Source organism: Chiloscyllium punctatum, chromosome 20, assembly GCF_047496795.1.
Source record: "Chiloscyllium punctatum isolate Juve2018m chromosome 20, sChiPun1.3, whole genome shotgun sequence".
Taxonomy (NCBI): domain Eukaryota; kingdom Metazoa; phylum Chordata; class Chondrichthyes; order Orectolobiformes; family Hemiscylliidae; genus Chiloscyllium; species Chiloscyllium punctatum.
In genome coordinates, this window is record NC_092758.1 from 17727818 (window position 1) to 17743511 (window position 15694).

The following is a 15694-nucleotide window of genomic DNA, read 5'->3' on the forward strand; positions in this document are numbered from 1 at the left end:
TCAATAGTTTTCCTGCCACTGATGTGAAACTCATTGGTCTGTAATTTCCTGGTACAACGCTATCACCCTTAAAAAGAACAAGGAACAGTACAGCACATGAACAGGCCCTTCAGCCCACCAAACCTGTGCCAACACATAACACCTTTCTAAACTAAAAACCTATTGCTTCTATATGGCCTGTATCCCTGCCTGTACATGTATCTGTCAAGATTTCACTTAAACATTGCTAATGTGACTGCTTCTACTACCTACTCTAACAGCACATTCCAGGCACTTAGCACTACTCTATATCACTTGCCCCTCACATCATCCTTAAACTTTCTCCCTTTTAAATTAAATCTCTGTCCTCTCGTAATTGACATTGGTGGGCGGCACGGTGGCGCAGTGGTTAGTACTGCTGCCTCACAGCGCCAGTGACCCGGGTTCAATTCCCGCCTCAGGCGACTGACTGTGTGGAGTTTGCACATCTCTCCGTGTCTGCATGGGTTTCCTCCGGGTGCTCCGGTTTCCTCCCACAGTCCAAAGATGTGCAGGTCAGGTGAATTGGCCATGCTAAATTGCCCGTAGTGTTAGGTAAGGGGTAGATGTAGGGGTATGGGTGGGTTGCGCTTCGGCGGGTCGGTGTGGACTTGTTGGGCCGAAGGACCTGTTTCCACACTGTAAGTAATCTAATCTAATTTCTACCCCAGGTAAAAGACTCCAGTTATCCATTTTATCCATGACTCTCACTAATTTGCAAATTTGGATGTTCGAGTGAAAATAAGCCAAGTTAGTCTCATCTCTCCTCATAGCTAATACCTTCCAAACCAGGCAATATCCTGATAAGTTTTTTCTGTGCTCTTTCCAAAACCTCCATATCCTTCTGGTAGTATTGTGAGCAGAATTGTACACAATGTTCCAAATGTGGCCTGACTAAATTGCTAAACAGCTGCAATGTGATTTTTGAGTGTTTCTGCTTTATACTGTTTTGACCACCTTTATCCACTTGCATTGCCACTTTCAGGGAACAGTGGACCTGTCCACCTCGATCCCTGTATATATTAATGTGTCTAAGGGTTCTGCCATTTATTGCATACTTCCCTCCTGCATTAGAACTTCCAAAATGCATCACCTCACATTTGTCAAGATTAAATTCCATCTGCCATTTTTTCACCCAAGTTTCCAGCCTGTCTATATCTTGCTGTATCCTTTGGCAATCCTCCTCACTATTTGCAGCTCCTCCAATCTTTGTGTCAGCTGCAAACCTACTAAACATAGCACCTACATTCTCTTTCAAATCACTTATACATATATATTTTACAAACAACAGAGATCCCAGCCCTGATCCCTGTGGAACACTACTGGTCACAAATCTCCAGTCAGAAAAACACACTCTACAGCTACTTTGTGTTCTGTGACAAAGCCAGTTCAGCATTCATCGTAACAGTTCACCCCAGATCCCATGTGACTTCCTCATGGCAGGCTGTCACAGAAGATGGACTTTGACAAAGGCCTTGGTAAAATTCATGTAGACAAGACCCCCACTGCTCTACCCTCATCAATCACCTTCGTCACTTTTGACAGTTCCTCAAAAACCTCATTCCAATTTGAGAGATATAACTGCCCCCACACAAAGTCATGTTTGCTTTTTACGAATAAGTCCATATTTTATCAAATGTGAATAGATCTTTTCCGTAAGAATCCTCTCCAAAAATTCCCCTCTCACTGACATAAAGCTCACTGACCTGTAATTTCCTGGATTATCCCAGTTGCCCTTCTTAAACCAAGAGAACAACATTGTTACTCTCCAGGCCTATGGGACCTTCCCTGTGACAAAAGAGAATACAAAGATTTTGTACAAGGGTGGTGCCAATAATTTTCATGCCCAGTCTTTGCTCATCTAATTGCTTCCTTGTGTTCCGCCCACACTTTCTATACTCCACAGGGCTTCCCTTTGCACTTGCTAAAGGCCGCTCTCTGCCTTTTTGTCCGGCCCTGAATATTCCTAGACATCCAGGGTTCTCTGGGCTTGCTGCTGCTACATTTCAGTCAAGAGTGTGGTGCTGGAAGAGCACAGCAGGTCAGGCAGCATTTGAGGAGCAGGAGAATTGAGGTTGTGAGCCGAGGGGGTGGTGAGACAAATGGGATGGGGGATGGGACTGGGGCAGGGTAGCTGGGAGTGTGATAGGTAGATGGAGGAGTTCCGACATTTCACCCTAAAGGGAATATGTTTGATTTGCGTCCTCCCCAATTCCCTTTTGAATGGCTCCCACTGTTCTGCTACAGACATTACCACAACCAGCTGTTCCCAGACCACCTTGCCTACATTCTACCTTATTTTAATAAAATCTGCCTTGCCCAAATCCAAAAAAAACACCCTTTTTACCGACCACCTTTCTCTTTTGCCATAACTAACTTAAATCGGACTGTTTTGTGGTCGCTTACACTAAAATGCACCCCCACTGCGACTTCAACTGACTGTTCAGCTTCCTTCCCCAAAGTTAGGGCCAGCATTGCACCAACCCGTTTAGGACCTTCTACATGTTTTCAAAAAATGTTTTCCTGAATGCATTTCAAGGGATCTGCAACCTCTCAACCCTTTAACCTCTGTCTATCCCAATAAATATTGGGAAACTTTAAACTTCCTAATATATTACATACCTAAGTGAATTGTCTATATATTTGCTCCTGTCTTACTCGCTGAATGACTGGGAGGCCCATAATGCGCTCCCAGCACTCTTATTGCTCCTTTTTTATTTCTATGCATAAAGCCTCATTTGACATTCCATCAATGATAGTTACTCTCCATGTTGCTGGATCTGGCTCCTTCCTTAAAAATGCAATACCACCTCCTCTTTTACACCCTCCCCATCTCACCTGACGATCCTATTCCCCAGAATGTTGAGTTGCCAAGCCCTTAACCACATCTCTGTAATGGCAACAATATCACACTTCTACATGTCAATCCATGCCCTTAACTCATCTGTGTTAACTATTATACTGTGAACATAAGAAACCTTCTAGCCTCATCTTACATCCTTGAATCTCAAACATAGCTGAACTCTCTCTGTCTCATTTCCTTTAATAAGGTATGCTGTGTCCCTATTGTACTAATGCTCTGTGAACCGTCTCACTGCTGAACTAGTTTGAATTCCTTCCAACAGCCCTAGTGAAACTACCCACAAGGATCTCATTCTAGATCAAGTGCACACTGCCATATCTACAGGTCCCAAGAAATAGTCTATAAGTGATCCAGGAATCTAAAACTCTCCTTCCTGCACCAGTGTTTGAGCCATGTATCCATCTTGCCTGATTCTCTTATTTCTGCACTTGCTAGCACATGGCACAGGGAGTAATTGCAACCTCTCGCAGTCCTGCTTTTTCATCTGCTGCTTAACTGTCTGAATTCTTAATGTGAGTTGGCACCAATTATGGCTTGAATTCAGGACATTCTGCCCCAGAAGCATGGGTCCTGCATGATTTGCAGGTTGCATTTGAATTAGATTAAGAATTGATTGCATTCTGGTGGGCAGAATGTATTGGCAGCTTATCAGTGTGGGGGCCAGATATTGATTGTGCACTGCAGACTTGAACTGCTTTTTTTTTAAACAATCTATATTACTGATCTATATTAATGTGTTGAGAGCCCAGTCTGCAAGCCTGCAGAGGATACAAAGGTTTGTGTGGGTGGTAGTACTTTGAACAAGAAAAATAGATGAGATTTAGATTTCGGCGCAATGAGGAAACAGTCGTGTATCTGGCAGTGGCCATTGAGAAGAGATAAACGTGTTACTTGGGTTGTGCTGATGGATAATCTTCACCATGTATAAACCAAGCAAAGTTCAGAGCGAAGGTCTGTTGAGAAGGAAATGGGCTGAGGTGTTCCAGTACCGTAATGACTAAAGATTTATAACCATTGTCAAGAAGCTTTTGTGAAAGAAAGCGAGCATTAACCTTATTGTGTAGAAGCTCCAAAATAAAACAAAGCCATCACATTACCCTATGTGTACGAAAGCAGTGGTTAGGCCCCATCTAGAACAAAGCGGGATTTTATGCTGCCTCTCATGGCGTGCTTGGACACACGGGGACTATTCACTCAGATGGAAGTGGGGTGTGCGAGCATCCCAATCGCTCCCTGCCTCCACCAGAGGCTCAGTTGACAATTAAGGTTTGTAAATGGCCAGTTCATGACCACGTAAGGCTTTCACCCAGCCGCTGCTGGTATTCAAAAGCACTCCGTGCCTCTTCGAGAGACCTGGCATCAAAAGGAGATCGACCCACCGAGAATGACTTCTCCCTGCCTGCCCCCAAAACCTTGGTGATGACCCCTGTCTCTGCACGAAACCCCTCCTGCCAACACCTACCTCAGGCCTGGATCACTCCTTGGTCAAGGGCCTTCTGTGATTGTTTACGGTAATGAATTTGGGAAGGGTAGATTTCTAATTTTGAAATCAATCCAGGAAAAGGACATTTGGTGGCCACATAAAGAACCTTAACGTGGGCCTTACAGGTAGAGTCATTGAGGGCATCAGAGGCCTCCATAAAAGCCCTCCCAGACTGAGGGAAATATAGATTTCTTGAATAAGATTTGGAGGAGGATTGTTAGTATGTCATTATAAAGACCCTAAATAGTAAAGGTACAATTTAGACTTAGAGAGCTGGTACTTTTAAACTTCACTAACATTTGATTGTGATATTTAAGATAAATCCATAATGTTTAGAAGCAAACTAGGTTAAATTCTCATTGAAGCTAGCATTGCAGTGTGTAAAAAATAGATGGGGTTTTGGGGAGTTGCTCACTGTGGTTAATTGCCAGAGGGAAGTTTCCTAGATGCCGTTCTCTTATCCAACGCCTTTGACACCCTAAACTAACCAACAGATTTTACCTCTTCTATATTTGCAATGCCTAAGAAATTTATTACGCCAGCTGAACTTTTCCTGCATCTTGTTTTCACATCAGTATGGCATGCTTGTACTGCTGATCGGGCAATACTTCAACTTTAAAGTTCTTTTCCATGGCTTCAGACTCCATGACCTCTCCCCTCCCTAGCTGTGTAATCACCCCCAGTTCAGCAACCTTCCAGATTCTCAGCGTCCCTTCAGTTCTGGCCTACTCTACACCATTCCAGTCCACTTGCTTTGCTCTGCCATTGGTGGCTGTTCCTTCAGCTACCTCAGCACTTCCTTTCTGGAATCTGTTCCTTAAACATCTCCACTGAGGTACTATTCTCTGAATAAGTTACTCCTTGGGATTTGTCTCTTTGCCAGTCTTAAAACCACCTCTCACTGCTCAGTTGGATTTTGTTTAATAATATTCATGTTGTACCTTGGGATGTTCTATTCCGTGCAATGCACTTTTATAAGTATAAGTTTAGATTACCTTCAGTGTGGCCATTCGGCCCAACAAGTCTACACCGACCCTCTGAATAGTAACCCACCTAGACCCATCTCCCTCTGACTAATGCATCTAACATTATGGGCAATTTTTGCATGGCCAGTTCACCTAACCTGCATATCTTTGGATTGTAGGAGGAAACCGGAGCACCTGGACAATACTCAGATACTGGGAGAATGTGCAGACTTGACACAGACAGTCTCCCATGGCAGGAATCGAACTTGGGTCCCTGGTGCTCTGAGGCAGCAGTGCTAACCACTGAGCCCCCTTGCTACCCAAAGTCGTTGATTTCACACTAGAATTGCTTAACTGATAATTCTGCAAGGCAGGCGTCTGCTCTGAGGACTTCCTGATAGGTGAGCCTGTCAGATGGAACACAAATCAGTTTCAAAGCGAAACTGTTATTTGAATATTCATATAAAGGCCTGATGAAAGTCCGCAGCTCTTGTTGGAGCCATGACCTTTGACATGTGTGTACTGTGATATTGCTGTTTCCATTGTAGTGTGTAATAAAATAGAACTGAAGCGGAAAATGATTCAAGATCACCAAGAGCAGATCCAGCTTCTGAAGAGCATTGTCAATGAGGTCCGGGCAGAAAAACTCCAAATCGCCAGCAACATGCAGCGACGTCAGCAGCTGGAAGAGCAGAGTGCTGAATTTTCCACAGAGGTTCAGTCCCTACACCGAGAAATAAAAGTACGTAGTTTTTCACTTGGTTCATATCTTTCATGAGCAAACAATTTAGCCCTCAATTAGATATCCTGCAGTCTCCATTACAATGCACCCACTTGTTGCATGCTCAGATGCTATTGTACATTGTCCAACTTGTCTCAGTTCTTAACACTTGAGGTGGGCTTTCATGGAATCCATCCGTGAAAATTAAAAGCTGAGGTTCAGTAGCATTTTTTTACACATGCGTTTAAAAATATGGTGGAAATCATTTGTAGAACCAGACCTCTTGGAAGCAACACTGAGAGGTTCCCTGTAGATATCTGCAGTTCAAACATCACATAAGTAAATGTATCTGCTCTGGCTAGGTTCAGAGACTTCCATACGTGTTTCTTTATTCCACCCCATCATCTGGACACTCCTCCTGATTTTGTTGTCAACTCCCAATGAAAAGTAGATGGGGGCGGAGTTGCACTTGGCTTTTGATAACCCTCTGTCCTGTTCTGCCAAGGGCCCCCAACCCGAAATGGTCTGTCACCTTGCATGAAGTTTTTTTTTGGGAGAGGTGATGGTCTAGTGGTATTGTCAATGGATTGTTAATCCAGAGACTTGGATAATGTTTTGGGGACCCAGGATTGAATCCTGCCACGGCAGATAGTGAAATTTGAATTCACTATAAATCTGGACTTAAGGGTCTAATGATGACCATGAATTCATTGTTGGAAAACCCCATCTGGTTCAGTAATGCCTTTCCAGGAAGGAAACTGCCATCCTTACATGCGACTCCAGACCCACAGCAATGTGGTTGACTTTTAAGCTGCTCTCTGGGCAATTAACGATGGGCAATAAATGTTGCCTAGCCAATGACGCCCTCATCCCACAACCTAAAAAAAAAAGTCTGACCAGTCAGGGACATGAGAACTACTGGTGCCTATAGCATAGCATCTTACCTATGTGGCTATCGGGAGGTCACATTGGAGCGAGGTATTGAGCATAACCTCAACTGAGAAACCATTTAATCAACTTAGTTACAGCAGAGACCCTCGGGAAATGCATGAATCCAAATTAAAATTGGAATAAGTAAACAGTGTACGATTTTTATCCAGTCAAGTATGAAACTAAGGAGATGTTCATTAAATATGAGTTTGCTCTCTTGCAGGAATCTAAGGAACAGCTACCTCCACTAGCTGCAGCTCTGGATAAACTACAGCAAGAAAGGCAAGATCTGATAGAAAGGAAAAATACGAGCTACAAGGAGATACAAGATAAGGTCAGGCATAACATGCTTGAATTCCAACCAGAAGGTTTTGAATTGCAGTTCCAGAAATGGTATGAAATATGCATACATCTGTTTGGTGGCTATTTGTGGAGAAGGTTTGGCACAGATACAGGCCATTTGGCCTGACTGGTCAAGGCATCTCATGCACCTCCCCTCACTATTCCAATCTCAAACATAAGGTTCTACTCCTTTTTCCATTGAGTTTGACAAGTTCCCACTTAAATGTACCAATTCTACGTGTCACAGTTGCAAGATCCTCACTAGGGTTTTTTTTAATGCACTGGTACTAAAGGAACAAACATTGACAAATTTTAATTATGCCTTTCATCAGCTGATTGTGTCTTTTTTTGAAGAAAATACAAGCATCCCTTTTGATAGAAGAAGCAGTGCCAATACATTTGACAGCATACTCTTAAATTGTAACTGTCTTTTGTCTAGATAAATGAAATAAAAGAAAAAATCAAAAATATTGATGCTTATGCAAGAGAAATTGAGAAGTACATCAAGGACAGAAGAGATGAACACAAAGAGGTAAACTCAGTGGTTTACAGGTGAGCAGTTGTTGTCTGAAGTGTTCTTGATTTGTTTTAAATCTGTGCATTTCTGTTACTTTCCAAGCAAAAAGAGTCCGAGCTTCAAGATACCATTACTCAGCTCAGTGAAGCTGAAAAGCAACGAGACAAGATCCATAAAGATATGGAGGCTACACGGAAGGACATCGATACGCAGAAAGTAAGGGAAGCGATTCACTTTTGCAAACTGCTTCTGAAACAATGTGACCTGTGTAACTTGAACTCATGTCCAAAGACAAAATTATTGTGAATGCTGGAGATCTTACAAAAAACAGAAGCAGTTTTGGTGCAACTCAATAGGTCTGGCAGCATCAGTAAAGAGAGAAACAGAGTTAACATAGAAAGTGGAGCAGGAGTAGGCCAGCTGACCCTCTGAGACTGTAATACCATTTAATACGATCATGGCTGCTCCTCTATCTCAAAGCTACCTCTCCATATCCCTTGATGCCTTTAATATCTAAAAATCACTCTTTGGAACACTGTCAATGATACAGTCTTCTGTGTTATAGAATCATAGAGGTATATAGTACAGAAACACGCTCTTCGGTCCATCTCTTCCATACCGACCAGGTTTCTCAAACTAAACTAGTCTCAGTTACCTGTGTTTGGCCCATATCCCTCTAAACATTTCCTATTCACGTATCTGTTCAAATGTCTTCTAAATGTGGTCACTGTACCTGCACCTATCACTTCCTCAGGCAGTTAATTCCATAATCGAACCATCCTGTGTGAAAACGTCACCCTTCAGGTCTCTTTTAAAACTTTCCTCTGTCACTTAAAACAATACCCTCTAGTCTCAAACTCCCCTACCGAAGGGAAAGGACTTTGGCTATTCACCTTATCTATGCCTGTCATGATTTTATTAGCTGCTCGCACATTCCACAAGATGACCATCCTCTGTGTAAAAGAAATGCACTACTCTGTATCCTGAGATTATGTCCCCAGGTGATACATGCTCCCTGAATCTAGTCTGTCTAGCCTTGATCGAATTTTTAAAATGTTTATGGTTTAGATCACTGACCTTTCATCAGTTTATAGTTTCTTTAGAGCAACAATATATCCCAAAATGATGGCATTTGGAACTGAGAATAAATGAGAAGATCCTGGGGAAAAGATAGTAGGAAACATGGCCAATTGATATGGTCAATGGCACAGGTTTCAAGTAAGCTTTTGAAGGAGTGATGTGCTAATGATGAAGAGTTGGGAAATAATGTTAGGAGCAAGATGATTGTTAGCAGAAGATAGCACAATGGAAACCGGATTCAGTTAATGTGAGCAAGCATATTTGTTTGGAAGAGTTGCAGGGCTAAGGCAAAATAAAGGAGAATTATGATCAAATCAATGGGGTGGGTTCAGGGAATAATTAAGGATTATAAGGACAGGTGATAAAGGAGCAGGACATTGTAAACATGGGATACAAGCTATGAAATTGTGGATTTTTTAAAAAAATACAGACTCGCGCTTTTGTACCTCCGTTCACCCCTTCAGGATGTCTGTGTTTTTCTGCTAATGATATATTTATCGCTTAAATTGTTACAGCCACAGAAGTTCCATTGGTTTGGCTTTGATCTTGTTTAGTTGATGTGTTTTTGATGCAGTCAATGAAGCATGTCCTCCAAATGTTCGGAATAGATGGAGTGAACCAGCTCTTTTCAACAGCGAGATCCTTCCTGTACAGGTCTTTGGCATTTTACACAGATGTTGTTGGGTTCAAACTGCTCATTGCCCTGCCCGAAACCCAAGTCTTCACCCTTCACCACCTCCTTTCCCCAACACATGACTTGACCTGCAATTGCAAGCTCAACTTCAGTTGAAATAGAGAAGGTTGCCTTCATTTGGTGCTACTCAAGATATCCAAGAATTGTGACAAGATTAGGGCTAAATGAACTAGTAGTACATTGTATCAGCGTATGTTTATTGTAAGATTGTACCTTGAAACCATTATCCAGTCTGATAACTCTGTGCTGATATCAAAAAGGAGGATTTCCAGTGGTAAAGTTAAAAACTAGAATATCTTACATATTTGTTTTAAGGAAAGAATTAGCGTGGATCACATTGTCAGATATCTAACAAGAATTCTGATTAAAATTATGTTTTGAAGTGAGTAGTGGGACTATATTGCGTTTTATCATGAGGCTTCTCTCTCTTCCCTTTTTTCACTCTGTCAGGTCTTCGTTCAATCTGCAAAGCTTCACATAATCTTTCTTGAATATCTTGGATCTCGATTAAAGATAAATGAAACTGTTCCTAGTCCACATCAAGACTTGTGCTGAATTATCTGTCTAATGCTTGCTAAGTGCTTTGCAAATCTCAAAGACCTGTAACAGAGCCTCATAAACACAAATCCATTTTTATGACAAAATACAATCCTGTTACATAAAATCTAATTTAAAAGTCAATGCTTTAAAAAGAATGTGAAGTACAAAGTAACTCCCATGTCGTAGTGGTAATCATCTCATGATAGTAGGAGAAAAGTCTTCGTTCAGAAAGTGGTTAGAATATAGAATGCACCACCACAGACTGGTTGAATATTGAATAAATAGAATAGATTTTTTACAGAGAAGCTACAGAAGGAAAGAAGGAATAAAAGGATAAATTGCTCAGGTTAGATGTAAAAGAATGGGAGGAGGTGACCTAGTGCTAGACTATTAATCCAGAAACCTGGGTAATGTACTAAGGATAAGGTTCAAATCTCGCTACAGCAAGTGGAGGAATTTGGATTCAATAAAAATCTGAAATTAAGAATCTAATGATTACCATGAAATCATGATCAACTGTTGGAATAAAAAACATCTAGTTTGCTAATATCCTTCAGAGAAGAAGGTTTATTGTTGTTGCCTGGCCTTCAGACTCTCAGCAATGTGTTTTACTCTTAGCTGCCTTTTAACTCCCCAGTAAGGGATGGACAGTAAAGGTTGACCACAACCAGTGAGTAAAAAGTATTTCAAAAAAAGTAGTTGCAAAGACCATCAGGGCCAAATTACCTACTCATGTTCTTTAATCATAGAATCACAGAATCCCTACAGTGTCGAAACAGGCCATTCGCCTCATCAGGTCTATACTGACCCTCTGAAGACATACTTTCCCTACGCTATCCCTGTAACTCTGCATTACCTATGGCTAATCCGCCTGTACATCCCTGGTCTCTATGGGCAATTTAGCGTGGCCAGTCCACCTAACTTGCACACCTTTGGACTGTGGGAGGAGACAGACACAGGGAGAATGTGAAAACTCCACACAGACAGTCCCCCAAGGGTGGAATCGAACACACGTCCCTGGTCACCAAGTCGTATATATATGTACCCACTAATTATTTCTGTATAAAATGTAATTGGAAGTTTTGGCCACATTCCTTGAAGAAGATGAAAATGGCTTTGTTGAATCTATATTCCTCTAAACTCAGCTTCACATGTTCTTGTCAAAATAAATTTCTTTGAAAAATATAAAAACTCTGCAGCATGGGGCATGTGGCAGTGCAGTGGCTGCCACTGGGTTTCAGAACTGCAAGCCACCTGGTAGGCTGTCATTCATGGTATTAGATACTTGAGAGTATACCCAATTTGTAATTATTTAAGATTGATTGCATTAATTAGGTTGCACATTCCTTACTGAGTGCAGAGGTTCTTATTACCTAATTTATAACCAGTTTCTTGCTGTGGCATATGAGCAGGGTACAATGATATTGATATCCATGTAGCATCTGCTAACTAGGAAAGAAATAGTTGGACAAAATTGCCAAGTGGTAGCGCACAGCAAACCTGTTGTATAGAGCAAATGCAAAATTTATATTTTGCAGTGACTTTAATTTGAGATGGGATAGCCACAACCTGAGAAATGTAAATCCCTTTTTAAAGCAGTGTGTTCTTATTGTAATGTAATAAGAGAAATGAGAACAGAACAAAGAAGCTGCTTTATAGTGAGCTAGCAGTACCATCACTAAATAACCTACCAATGCTCTAAGCTTTGAACTTCTGGAGGTTGGATGGTGATATCTTTGTCATCCAGTAAATGAAAGAAAATGGTAACGTGTGAACATGGATAGACCATTGAATTCCTGATGACCCTAATTCCTGATGAAAGGCTTATGCCCGAAATGTGGATTCTCCTCCTCGGATGTTGCCTGACCTGCTGTGCTTTTCCAGCACCACACTCTTGACTCTGATCCCCAGCATCTGCAATCCTCACTTTCTCCTGGACCATTCAATAGACCATCTCATCATTATGGCCAAAACTTCAGTAGAAGACTAATAAATTGATAAACAGATCACCAATAGTGCATCTAGCACCTAGCAATAACCTGAAGAGAGACAGAGTGAGAGATATATTACAACATACAAAAACACAGAGCAGTTTTAATGTCATTAACTGTCCCAAAGTGTTCAAAGGGATGTTACCTGACCAAAGTACAACAACACCCAATCGCGTAAGGAGATAATGAGTCAGCTAACCAAAAACTTGGTTAAAGAGCTAGATTTTGAGACATGTCATTAAGAGCAAGAGTGGAGCAGAGAGGCTGATTGATATAGAAAAGGAATTCCTGAGTTTGATATAGAAAAGGAATTCCTAGGCTGTTACATAATTATGGAATGATTAAGGTTAGGGGTAATCAAGAGGGCAGAAGGAAATGAGTGCAGCTATCTCAGGGGGTTGTTGGGCAGGAAGAGGTTGCTTTACTTTACAGGAGCTGATGTTGGTCAGTGAGTACAGGGATAATGGGGAAATTGACTTGCCACACAAGTAGGAGAGTTTCGGATCACCTTGAGTGCAGAAGGTAGAATGTGAGAGATGAGCTCGAATGTGTGAGAGATATCGGAGCTGTAAATGGAGCATGAATAGCAACAAATGACCAATCCAGAAGTGCCCTTTTGGACTCTGGAATATGTTGGAGATGCTGCAATCTCCTATTGGTTTCTGTCATTATTTGGTTGGTATCTGGTATGAAAGACCACTGCTACTGCCTTATCTTTAAAGCTGAATTTCAAGTTATGACCTTTTAGGTATTAAAAAAGGGAAGGGGTTGATACTGACTGGACTGGTAAAGTTGCTATAGTCCTACTGGACCATTGAGCCGCTGTCTCATTGGAGAGTATTGACTGGTGGTGGTTTAACCTGAGGCTCACCATGTTTCAGTCAAGGGGAGAGGTTGTGAAGGTGGGAACCTTCATGGTGACCTCAGTTGGTGCAGGAATTGAACCCACGCTATTGGTGTCGCTCCCCTTCACAAACCAGCCGTCCAGCTAACTGACAGAGACTAGAACATAATGCTCTCAGGTCACAGGTTCACATCCAACAGCTGGCAATATTTAAATTCAGTCAATAGAATGGAATATAAAGCTGGTGATCATGACAAATATCCATCTGTTGTAATTTTTCTTCGATCAAGCTCCCTAGTATTTTTTTTAAGGGATGGAAATCTGCCATCCTTCCCCATGCTGGTCTGGATGTGATGCCAGATCCTCAGCAGCATTGTTAACTCATAACTGCCCTTGGAATGGCCAATAAGCACTCTGTTCAGGGGAATTAGGGATGGGCAATAAATGGTGTGATGCTTGTATCCTGTAAAAGAATAAAGATTTAAAAAATCAATTTTCAAACTTCTGCTGAAATTCTCAGTGTAAGAGGTAATGATGTGACTTTAGGCTGGCCTTAGGCTTTACAAGACCTGCTATTATAGTTTAGAAAACATTTTACTGTTGCAAAATGTGGAAATTACATTCATCCTTTCAAGCTTCACTTTCAGTAAGCAAATTGATGGGACTTTTGAAGATTCATTGTACTTTATCTGTGTGGCTAGATAGATCTCGCTGATAAGTGTTTCTTTATGACACTTTTATTTAACTCACTATGGCAGAACTCGGAGGTTTTATCAACAAAGCAAATCCTTCAAGATGCAAGATAAAAGATTTTTTCTGTGTTTAAAACAAATTGAGTGGGCCTGGGATTGAAGGGGAGAGAAAGGGGTTATACGTTCCTGCAAGTAGCTTATTATCAGTTTCCAAAATAATTCAATTGGAAATTCAAAAAGTTATGGCTGACAGTCATCTGTTTATTTGAAAAGTAAGGCAGGTCAAGATTTCATATTTATTTGAGAGAGCAGCAATTTTGTGTGACCCAAAAATAAGAATGTATTTCTGTTTTGCTTCATTATCCAGTAACTACCTGCACTTCCTGCTTCAAGTCAGGGTAAAACTGCTACACTAACCAACAGACAACTAAAATCAAGCTTAAAGTGTCTTCTTTACCAACTGGCTGCACTGCTGGGATGCCTCCATTTCTCACACTTACTGTCCATATTTGTCAGTTTGAACATAGCCATTAACAAATCTGAATTAGAGAATGCTTTAGGATTGTGAACTCTACTCCACAATGGTCAAGACTGCGTTGCTGGAAAAGCACAGCAGGTCAGGCAGCATCCAAGGAGCAAAAGAATGGATGTTTCAGGCATAAGCCCTTCATCAGGAATGAAGTTTGTGGGCCGGGGGCTGAGAGATAAATGGGAAGGGGTGGGGGGCGGTGGGGAAAGGTAGCTGAGAAAGCAAATAGGTGAATGAAGGTGAGGGAGAAGGTGGTGGGGCAGAGGGTGATGGACATGTCAGGAGGACGGTGCTGAGTTGGAGGCTTTGAACTGGGATAATGTGGGGGTAGGGCGGAAGAAATGAGGAAGCTGTTAAAATCCACATTTTTCCCGTGTGGTCCCAAGGTCCCAAAGCGGAATATGAGACGTTCTTCCTCCAGACGTCTGGTGGTAACGGTTTGACAGTGGAGGAGGCCCAGGACATGCATGTCCTTGACAGAGTGGGATAGGGAGTTGAAGTTCAGCCATGGGGTGGTGGGGTTGGTAGGTGCAGGTGTCCCATAGATGTTCTCCAGCATCTGCAGTCCTAACTTTCTCCCAATCTAATCCATGAGGGAGTGATGTGATTGGGAAGCTTGCCTCTGAGAAAAGTGGCCAAGATTCCATTTGACAGGAGAAGCAATGATTAACGTACCCTTATCTCAGTCGAGAATATGGTGATGGAAAAGCACAGCTGATCAGGCAGCATCCGAGGAGGAGGAGGAGCATTGACATTTTGAGCATAAGCTCTCATTTCTGATGAAGAGCTTATGCTCGAAACGTCAATTCTCCTGCTCCTTGGATGCTGACTGACCAGCTGTGCTTTTCCATCACCACATTATTCGACTCTGATCTCCAGCATCTGCAGTCCTTTACTTTCTCCCTTTCCCTTATCTTAATGTAGACAAGTGCTCACAATCTAGCACACCGCACTGGGGAAATCACCTGCAGTTTTTGTGACCACTTTTCAAGGCACCTCCACATAGTCGGCAAACAGGACCCAGAATTTCACAGCCTGCCATCTTAATTCACTGCCTTGCTCTCTCAGGCTGATGTCTCTGTCCTCATGAGCCTTTCCACGGAAGCCCCAGGTACATTTGAGGGATATCTTTCGTAGCAGCCCTGCAGATTCCAATTTGAGTTCGACAAATTCAGACAGTACTCTCAAAGCCTGTTTTGTTTTCTTTGCATTTTTGATTTTTCTTCTCTCTTGCCTTTCTTCTTGCAGTCAACAGCACCTTCTGATGTAGGTGCATCCTTGCCTCATCTCCATTTTCTTGATCCCGGAGGACGAAGTCAGACTCACTGGGCCAAATGACCTTTTTCCACACTGTAGGGATTCTACAATTATATCCGAGTGGCACGGTTGCTCAGTGGTTAGCACTGCTGCTCACAATGCCAGGGACCCAGGTTGGATTCCAGCCTCGGGCGACTGTCTGTGTGGAGTTTGTACGTTCTCCCCGTG

The 15694-nt window shown here is 42.1% G+C and overlaps 1 protein-coding gene across 4 annotated transcripts in view; it reads left to right on the top strand.

Moving 5' to 3' along the window:
• The window catches only part of rad50 (RAD50 homolog, double strand break repair protein), a 160337-nt gene that overhangs the window by 104158 nt on the left and 40485 nt on the right, over nt 1-15694 (top strand). For all 4 annotated transcript variants that reach the window (XM_072590429.1, XM_072590430.1, XM_072590427.1 and 1 more), the window contains exons 17-20: nt 5878-6071; nt 7204-7314; nt 7762-7854; nt 7942-8055. In XM_072590429.1, coding sequence (XP_072446530.1) covers nt 5878-6071; nt 7204-7314; nt 7762-7854; nt 7942-8055 — 512 coding nt within the window. The remainder of the gene's footprint in view (nt 1-5877; nt 6072-7203; nt 7315-7761; nt 7855-7941; nt 8056-15694) is intronic.